At 37.0% G+C, this 10,257-nt stretch overlaps 1 protein-coding gene across 1 annotated transcript; it reads right to left on the bottom strand.

The window, feature by feature from the left end:
- Positions 1-84: 84 nt before the first annotated feature.
- LOC108081986 (uncharacterized) lies at positions 85-1,121 on the bottom strand. The gene is made up of 3 exons (XM_017177224.3): positions 984-1,121; positions 839-933; positions 85-778 (listed from the first exon to the last, which is right to left on the bottom strand). The coding sequence occupies exons 1-3, from the start codon at positions 1,051-1,053 to the stop codon at positions 275-277; spliced, it is 669 nt and encodes a 222-aa protein (XP_017032713.1). The 5' UTR covers positions 1,054-1,121; the 3' UTR covers positions 85-274.
- Between the last annotated feature and the right edge of the window lie 9,136 nt (positions 1,122-10,257).

Genomic DNA, 10,257 nt, shown 5'->3' with positions numbered 1-10,257 from the left:
ATACTTGAATTTATTAAATAAATTTTATTTCATTAGCAGATAACCCTTTATTTTACGAATTAAGTACTATAAATAAGCAGCAAATGAAAAATGGTTCACATATATTTCTGAAAACATGTTTACTAAATTTACTTAATACAAATCATAATAGATTATTGGTTTCTGCAATCGAATTTATTAGAATTTTACGGTTTTTTTTTTTTTTTCAAAAATTCGATTCATAGAAATTTATAACATCTATAAGACTACGTTCCAAGTTTTGCACAAGAAACTATTATTCGAATTGATCACGGCTAGATTCGTCGCGGCTTTCAGAGGATTCCGAGACGGCAACACTGCTGGTGCTGACCATATGACCACTGGGCATCTCTCCAATAGAGGGAATCGAGCTGCCAACGCTGGAAAGGGAAATTTCTTCCCAACTGATGCCCGAATCCTCCACTTCGTTTTCGTTCAGTGAAACGGGCGTGGCATCGGGATTATAGGGCGGCTCGTCCTGCTGCTCATCCACTTGTGTCTCCACACGGTCGCCCAGCAGCCGCAGGGAACGCTTGGCACCCGGCCCATGGCTATCCGCAGAGTTTCTCTTACGAGCGAGACCTAGCTCTTGGTCCTTCTGCGGACTCCAATCCATGGCATGATGCACCAAAGCCTGCACGGTCATGTAAATGGGTTCGGAGACCGGACTATCGCAAGGGTCGATGACAGTGCTGGTGGCCGCCTGAGTCACAATCAAAGTGGAGCTGTGCAGATCACCCAGAAACTCCAGCTCGTTCTCCTGCGGAAACTCACGTCAATTTGAGGGGGAAGAAAGGTAAATAATTACATTGAGACTCACCTGCTGTGGGCAAGTGTCAATAATTGACATTTGCATTGCGCGCGCCATCTGCTGCATCTCCTCTTCATCCATGCCATCCTCGTAGACACCAGCGTCTGCGGAGATGGGTTAGTGAAAATATAATATATAAGTGCCATTCTCATACCTTTGAGTATTTTCACCAATCTTTCGTGGCATGCTCCGACCGATTCCATGTCAACTAAAAATGACAACATACAAAAACACAGAAAAGTTCTACGAATATTATTTTTTTGTTCTTGTTCTTGCTTCTAACGGCATAACTGACCAGGTTGAAATCGATTGGCAAAAGCGCCATATCGATAGCTGGCAACTGATCTGTGGCGATAGTCACGAATAGAGATGGCAAGCCATGATAAGTTTTTAAGGTGGTTTAATTTTAAAAAGCTTCATTTTAAGACTTTAAAACTTTTTAAATAAAATATTTATATAATATATATAATTTGGTTTATTTAATTTTTTTAAAAATAAAAACCATTAAATGTTTTAAGTGATAGTTATTAAATAAAATATATAGTATTAAAACAACAATATATATTGAAATATTCTTTCAGTTTATATATTATTTGGTTGGCTTGTTTACTTTTAATATAACGGCTGCCGAAAGCGTCACAAAAATATTTAAAAATGATATCAGGCTTAAAAAACAATTTATTTATTAAAGGTTAAAGTAAAAAACAGCAAGAACTTTTAACACCATCCTTGTCAAGTTGTGAAATATAACGTGTAAAAAGTAAACGCTTTGAAAACTTTTTGTGTGGTCAACCTGCGAACCAAAGTTGCAGCTTTTCCTACCCGCAACGTTGGCAATTGTTTTTCTAATTTACCAAAAACAAAAAAAAATAAAATAAAAGAAAAATGTAAATGCGTCTCTCTGCGTTTCGTTTGCATGGTCAGCCACCTGCGAGTCCTCTGCCCTTTGACCCTTTCTCCTTTCACTTTTTAGCTCCCAAGCCAACGCACCTTCCCCCTTGACCCCCAGTGCCGTTCCCCAACGACAGCTGAGCTGAAATTCAACAAAATGTCAAAATGCCACTTGAAGTCAGTTTGGCTTTTTCGCTGCCATCCGCCCAAAAAATGTCGCTTTGTGGGGTCAGTTTTCTGCATGAATTTTCTACTCCTGGTAAGTTGGAATGCCCAGTATTTTTAATAAAGATCTTGTTTAATTTTAAAAAACTAATTAAAGTTTGATCTTTAATACAGTATAAAAACCAAACGTAATAATAAAAAAACTGAGTGCAATTTATAAAAAAATTGCAATATTAAGTTATACATTATTTTAATACTTTTTTATATCGACCATTTTAAATTATCTACTTATATTTTTTATAAAGCTCCTCATTTCATTAAACTATAAACTGATTTAATTTTTGTATGTTTTAATACATAAGAAATCTCCCAGGGTATTTTTTCTTGCGAGCCCCTAAAGCTTAGCTTGAGCCATCTCCTTTTTTGTATATTTTCAGTTTAATTTTTTTCCTGACACATTTTTCTATATGACCAAACTTTCTCACTGGCCAAGCCAACGCAGTGAAAATAAAACAAGCGCCGCAAAAATGAAAAGCACAAAAATGCTGCAAAAGTTTCGATGTCGTCGCGTTGGCGGGGCGTTGCTTCTTTTGCATAAGAGTCGCCATGCAGTCCCAACTGCATTCGGGTCCGACTCACCCTGGCCACCCACCCGACTTAACCTCAGCTAGAGTCGTCGCCCATCAAATGCAAATAAATAAAAAAGGTAATGAAAAAAAAAACTCGGAGCAAAGCCGTTTGTGTTAGCCCGCATTTTGTGCAATTTTTTTGGCTGGCATTTAAAGTCCGTTCAATTACCGCGAAACAAGTTTGACAGCGCTAAAATAAAATAAACGAATGGCCAACGGAGTAAAACCTTAAGTCCCCCGGGCTGTGGCTAAATTTACACAAAAATTTTCTGGCCTCACTTTAACCCTTTATGGCCACCCTTTGCAGCCAGTGAAGCAGCTAACACTCATTTGATTAGCAAATATGTATGTATGGGAGCCCCTCTCGATTTGCTTTTAGTGGCTACGTTTTATGTTTTCATTTTCATCGGGGGACTAAAGGATTTTCGCCATTAACTTTTGCTCGCCAGCTTTCCGGCACATTAGGCAGCCATTATTTGGCTAATTTTGCATCTTTCGGCCATATAATTTACACCAAATAACACACGACTGCACATACATACACACAAGCCCCATCGTACCTTGGCCACGCCCAGTTGTAAGTGCTGCGTGACTGCTGTTGCTGCTGAAATATATTCGCGTAACACTCATACGCCGCGTTGGCCAGGTCTGCTTAAAGGCTCAAAGCTGCCCTAATCAATGATTTGGAAATACCTTACACAACATTAATTTTACGCTTCGATCATTTCCTCATTGAGCTAAAGCCTTTGAGGTTTCGTATTGTGCGATTTACGCAATTTTTTAACATTTTAGTTAAGGGGTTTATGGAAAATAAATCCAGAAAATCTATTAAAATAGTGTGTTAAATAATAGGGAGCTTAGTTCTTTGTACTTTATTCCTTTGTTCCTTTATTAACAATACATGAGCACTTAAAACAGAATAAATGTATTTATATTAACAATATTTTTCATATACATTTCTCTACAATCTTTCAATTATGAGTTAAATTCGAAACTACAAACAGCATTCTACCAGCAAACGAAAATAAATAAAAGATTTTGCCAAATGTGAGCTATTATACAACAAAATATCTTTCCAACTAACATTTTAATCATATTTAAATGGCTTAGAAAATTTGTTTGGTAAATAAAATATCTTGTGAAATATAAGCCAATAGTTTTTTGCAATTTTAAAACGCCTATCCTTGGTCCTACGTTCACAAAAAGGGTTGAGTATTTGCATTTGCATTTTCACAACATACGCTACACAAATAAAATATGCAGGCAACAAATTTGTAGCCAGACATAGTCAATAGCACAAATTTATTGGCATTTTTGGAGATTTGCAGACTGTGTTGGCTCCTGCATCCTATAACCCGAGTTCCAGTGCCATTTCCATTTCCACTCCCATTTCCATTTCGAGTTCCTGCCTCCTGCAAGCCTTGCCAAGAGTTTGATTGTGCAAAATTGCAAATCAAACATGACTATGGAACACGCTCGTTTCCAGGGGAGAGGACAAAATCTGGGTGTTCTGTTTACAAATGGCAACAAAATGGTTAGAAAATTTCACTAATGGAGTATGGGAGTGTTGCATTCCCCGTTTGTCGTTTATCTAGCACAGCTGTTGCCAGCAGGTTGGAGTTGTGTCCAAGTGAAAGGATTTTTAATAATTTGTTCTCTAGCGAAATTTATGCAAAAATTGTAGCTGCTTCTATTATACAATTATTTATATTTATTTACTTTATTAACTTTATTAACATTTCTAGTATATTTCCCAATTAATTGTTTATCCGATTGGTTGGAATTTGTTGGTCAGCTTATAACCCACAAATGCATTTGCATATATGTACGCCTGAACACCATTATCGTAAACAAGTTGCTATAGTCTATGCAAAGATTTATAAAGGCACACCAGTTTGTATCACGTTGCCTTTGGCATTTGCTTCTATTTATTTAAGCAGACACCCTGGCAGAGTTCAAGAAACTCAGGAGCTTTAAATTTGCACCTCTACACGTTCTGACCATTACAGATACTTGTGTGCTTATTTATCGCATGAAGAAACAGGGAAGAAGCCAGAAAATTTACTAAAGGGGTAAATAATAAAGTGTTTTATCTTAAATATACTAAAATTATAAAACGTATTTTAATTTAAAATATGACAAATCTAATTATAATTTCTGGTAATTTAATTTCTGCTTTGTTTTAGTTTGAAGCTTTGAGAAAAAGGCTAAAATAGGATTTGAAATAAGCAACAGGTAATAGCTTTTCAGCACAGGAGCAGCACGTGCAAGTGTTTTTAACAATTTTTAACAAAATGACCCATGACACGAAAAAAGCAAAAGAAGCGTACATCACATGGAGAAATCCTTGTTAATGGGACGTCTAACCTTCAAGACTCTATCGTAGCCCGAAGAGTCGAAGTCACAACCCGAGAAGCATTGACTAAAATGTGGTGGTGAAGCAGGAAGAGGAGGATTCTGTTACGGAAGCCACGCCTCGATACCGGAAGAAGCTGAAGGATTAGATATACTTAACTATGTATGTCACCTGAAGTAGTTTTAAATAAGGTTACCAGCATCAACTGGGTGAATACTAAAGGGTTCAAATGGAGCAAAAACCCAGTTTGCCTGTTAAGAGACGGTTCTTTTTAATCCGTTTTTTTTTTATTAGTATAAAATCTAAAGTTTATGATTAAGTAAACTACTCCCTAGCCCCCCTAACCACACCTATGAAAAGAAATTCAAATGCAATTGTATATTCACCGCGGGGTGCCGAGAAGTATGCTATGTTTCATCTGGTTAAACCACAAATTTTGCGTGGTGTATGCTGAGATAAATGAGCGTGTTTTAGCCGCACTTCCTCTCCGCTCGTTTCGCAAGCAAACTAAAATAAAATAAAATAAAATATATGCAAATAAACATAAATAACGTGAAAAGAAGGAAACCGCAAGCAGACATAACTAACAGTGAAAAGTGAGTGCAAAATAAAAATGAAATGAATGCCGGGGCCACAACTAATGTGTGTCATGTGTGTGCATATGCTTATATTTATGCTTGTGTGCAGTTTGGAGCCATTCCCCCCTTCCCCTACATTCATCTAGCCCCAGCGGAATGCATTTATGTACAAGGGGCGGAAAATGTGTACATGTGTGTGTGTGTGCTCCTCATTGTTGCAAATTTCGTTTCCTTGCCCGCTTTTATTTCCGCTTTCTGGTAGTTGAGTTGAGTTTGATTAGCCGGCCATGAATGCAAAATATGTGTATTGGGAAATACGAGTGTGTACTATTTGTATTTGTGCTTTTCGGAAATTAATTTATTCGATTCGAGGAAGAAGTAGCAACTATTTAAAAAAAAAAGATACAGATATAGACAGTGCTGGCCTGGCACCAAAATATCGAGATTTTTGAAAAAATATAATAAATACTTTGAAATCTATAAATACAGTTAAATATTAAGCATATTTTCGTGCATTATTTATACTTCTTATATTTAATCCAAACAATTTGTGAAATACATATATAATACTATAGTAATCCACGACCAATAAATCCATATGTCAGTGCCCATAAAAAACACCAGCTTTTGCCTAGTTTGTGGTATGCCCATTTTGGATTGCATTTTATTTCGTTTTATTGCATTTGCATGTGCTTGGTGAGCTGACAACGTTATGTGCGGATGTCCTCAAGCCCTCGCATCGTGATCCTTCGAATGCAGTCCAACATCCGGTGCGTCCTTTTGCCACTTCCTTCGCTTTTCAATGGAGCGAATTTTCCTTAAAATGTGTTTTGCATTTTCTGCGGTGGCTTCCCTCTGTCTGTGTGATTGTGTGTTTGCACACATTAACACTTTATTGTTGCTGTTGTTGCGCATGCACACCGAAAAACTTAACGAAGCAACACATTTTTTGTTGCTTGTTGCATTTCCATTTTTCTGCTGCATTTTATGTCAATGTTTTGTTGTTGTCTCTCTTTCTATATTTGAGCTTAATTCTCATCCTGTTCGTTTTGCTTTTTGGCATTGCATATGTAATTGTACATTTTGTGCAGCAAAAGCAACAATAGCGCCAGAACTTGTTTAACAGCTAATATTTTCTAGCTGAAGGGGAAAAGGGAGGGGCCAACAGACTGTTACCTAAACCTTGGTTTTAGCTGCCAAACCGGGAAAAGGGGTGTCAGTGCAGGGCAAGGAAGGTTAATTGGGATATTTTAAGGGTTTTTTGAATAAATTTTTTGTAAATAAAGCATTTTATAAATTGGACATCAAGTAAATAATGTAAAAATAAACACATTTGAAAAATTAACGTACTATTTCTTGGTTTAAAATTGATTTAAAAGTAAAAATAATCATTTGAGTAACTTTAATCACTTGGGGGATCTTGCAACATTGGCAAAAGACTTCTCTTTCTCCGGAAAAATCTCCCCTTGGAATGCCCAACCCTGGAAGGGGTATTCATGGTTTTTTTTGCTAGCCAAACAACGTCGACATCGACATTGACAACTATGTTGTCTTGTTGCTTGCATGTAATTTCTTCTTCCTGCTGTTGCCGCTTGTTTGGCTTGTGGCTGTATTGGGCGGCTGTGGCCTTCAGCAGCTCCCATTTTTATCCACACCCTTCCGTCTGCCTTTAATGTGCCAATCTCAAGTCCCTGTCTTGGTGCACTTTGATTGCTCTGCTGCAGCCTCCTTCCGGTGGCGTGGAAAAGTGTCAAACGCAACTACAAGTTGCTTGGGGAAAACTCTCGAGGAGCTCACTTTCAGGTGGGGCAGCTAATTTTCCAATGTCCAGCTGTGGGCTTGGCCAGCCAAGGCATCTTTATGCTTTTAGTTACACTATTATTGCAAAATTTATCTAATTTCCTGCGATAAAGAAACTTTATTTCGTTGATTTATATATTTTATTATGCATTTATTAGAAAAACTCTACTAAAATTTACCTAATCAATCCAATGCAGCTTTTTATTATTTTTCGTTATTATTTTTGTATATATTTATTTTTTGTTATTTTTTTGGAGTTACACAAAACACATGTCTTTATGATATATATTAACATAACCAATAACACAATTTTACAACTAGCAAGCTTAAAAATTAAAACAAAAGTAAATATGATTAAATTTTTAGCCATTCAATTAGCATTTTTAATTTTTATTTATTTGTTTTGATGTATATTTGTACAAATAGCCTGTGGGCATTACAGGTGCAGGAAATCCATCGCCGACCCATATAGCTGAATAATTATAGTGAATAATTAATTTGCATAAATATGAAATGCTATTAGTCTCTCATCACAAAGCGTTGTGATGCCTAAACAATTGGTTTTAGGAGTGAGTTCATTGACCCAATATGCATTTAAATATTCAAAATACGTACTTTAAGATACGCAAATTTACTGAGTTTTAGTGGCTTTTTAAAGCTTCGATGCCTTCGATTCAGCTTACACTGTTATCCTTGCTACCCGCCGCAGGAGGCGTTTGAGAGCGCAATTAGTTGGCACTGTGTATATACGGGCAAACCCTAAAACGTTTACACTATAAAATATACGTTTTCTTCTCTTTTTTTTTTTTAGAAGCCAAAACGAGGTAAAATATAAAATTTTTTAGTGCTACTCCAGCAAGGTGTAAAATGTGTCCAGGCAGCGGGCGGTCCTTGTTGTCGTTGCCGGTGTCCTTGTCATTCTTACCCGCTATTCACCATTCGCCATTCGCAGCGTCAGTTGCCGGCGTTTGCTTAATGTCTTCTTTATTATACGAAATTTATCACCGAAACTGAAATTGGCCCAGACTGCTGGCTAGCGTGTCGTCGTTTAAGCCAAAGCTGCTGGAGAATCTCAAGCCAAGAGTAAAGGAAGGCCAAAAGCTGAAACTGCTTTAATGCTGTTTATATATGTTTCTGAAATAAATCATTAAAAATGAACTTGTAAGGGTTTTGATTTCATCTAAATTATTTTAGGTCAGTTTCAAGTAATACCTTTATTTTATAGCAGACATTTATTGCCATTAAAGCCTTGAATAATCCACAACTGATCCTTTCATATCCTTTAGAATCTTTGTTTAAACGGTTTTCAAGCGCCTTTTGGGTATGCAACGTTTTTTTTATTCATAAACTGGCAGTTATTGCCAGGTATCTCAAAGTCGGGACACTCAGCCAAAGTTATCTCCTGTTTTTGTCTACATTGGCACTGCATAAAGTAAGTAACACAAGCACACTTGCACAGAGCGTGCTAAAAACACGGCTTATATCCTTTATGGCGACAAAGGCAACATACATGAGCACACATACACAGACATACAGGGCTGCATTTTTACTCCCCCAGGATTAGCACCAGTTCTTTCTTACACAACCACCCACCCACACACACACAGAGACACACGAAATTAATGTGTGGGTTTTGTGCTAATGAACGGCACATGGGTACGCTAGTGTGTGTGTGTTTGTTGGCGCTGTTTTTGAATTATAGCATAATTTTTACCACGAAAGTGGGTGGCAACACTGGCTTTTTTACAGCGTGCTTGTAAATTGTTCAAGGAAATTTATACCACATATATTTGGACAGCGATTAAAGCGAGCAAGGGAGAGGGAGAGAGATGCATAAGGATAATATGCAAATGTCTGTGCTTACATCTTTTTTATTTAAATTTTTTTGTGGCAAGAAATGAGCGTATTTGAGGTTTGTCTGGGTGTTATGAGTGATTTAAAGTTTAAGAATTCAGTGGGAATTTGAATTTAAAAAGATTTATTTATCAAACAATAATACAATAATACAATACAGTAAAATTAGATCAATATATATCGTATGTCATACCTTTAAATACAGTTAGAACATTTTTAAAATTTAAAAAGCTTAAAAAGATTGCAGCCGAAGCCCGGCAACAGTTTCCCTCAAAGTCCTAGGATAAACACTGAATCCTGCCACAATGAGACTCAAAGGCAAAAAAAGAAGCTCGAAATCGCTTTGCGTAGATAAGGAAAAAGTCAGCAGATGTTTGGTCCTTGAAGCCGCGAAGCTGGCACGGTGTTCAACTGCCGAAAGGAGGGACAGAGAACGGCAGATGCCCCAATTGCACTTGTCATTTGTCGGCCCTTTTTTTGTCGACATTTCTGGAAAGAGAAGGACATAAAGACTCAAGAGTCTTGAGCGGACTTATGTGTGCACTTTATACCCTTTACCATAATAATTCAATCAAATAAATCAGATTGGAGAGTTGCTGATAGCTAAGGTACTTTTAACAATTTCAAGAGATGGGTTTGAGTTTTCTGAAGAAGAAAAAATTGTAATTTTTCATTGATAAAAAGACTTAAATAATTTTATATTCTTCCAAAAATTTGCTAGATTATTAAAGTTAATAATTACTATTTTGAAATTAAGTTATTAAAAGTTTACAAATTTTCTTAATTATTATTATTTTTTTCTTTTATATTTACTCTACTTTGCAATCAAGATTTTCTGAAAAGGGATACGCTTTTCGGGAAATCAATTCTCACTCCCTGACTACTTTTTGTTGCTCTCCTCACCTGCCACTCACTTTGCGACTCGCGACTTTTGAACGCATGTCGCCTTGTTTTTTCGAGCGTTTTTCCAGACCCCGGTCCTTTGGCCAAATTGAATTTGCATGGCTGAAGGCTAAGGCCAGCGTTAAGCGGCCAAAGGATCGGAGATGGACATGGAAATGGAAATGGAGACGGCCCGGCTGGCAATTGTCGCTCATTGGCCGAAATGGCATTGCATTTTCCGTGTGCTTTTCCTACGTTAACGTAATGAAAATG

Source organism: Drosophila kikkawai, chromosome 2L (assembly GCF_030179895.1).
Source record: "Drosophila kikkawai strain 14028-0561.14 chromosome 2L, DkikHiC1v2, whole genome shotgun sequence".
In the NCBI taxonomy this organism is placed as follows: domain Eukaryota; kingdom Metazoa; phylum Arthropoda; class Insecta; order Diptera; family Drosophilidae; genus Drosophila; species Drosophila kikkawai.
The sequence above is the reverse complement of the archived record's forward strand: the minus strand, read 5'-3'. Positions and strand labels throughout refer to the sequence as shown.

What these genes read in the sequence shown, in the direction of transcription:
- LOC108081986 (XM_017177224.3), bottom strand. Translation starts at nt 1,053, where the DNA reads ATGTTGTCATTTTTAGTTGACATGGAATCGGTCGGAGCATGCCACGAA. An exon ending in ATTGGTGAAAATACTCAAAG is followed by an intron (nt 934 to 983) that starts GTATGAGAATGG and finishes CCATCTCCGCAG; the next exon opens with ACGCTGGTGTCTACGAGGAT. An exon ending in TTGACACTTGCCCACAGCAG is followed by an intron (nt 779 to 838) that starts GTGAGTCTCAAT and finishes GAGTTTCCGCAG; the next exon opens with GAGAACGAGCTGGAGTTTCT.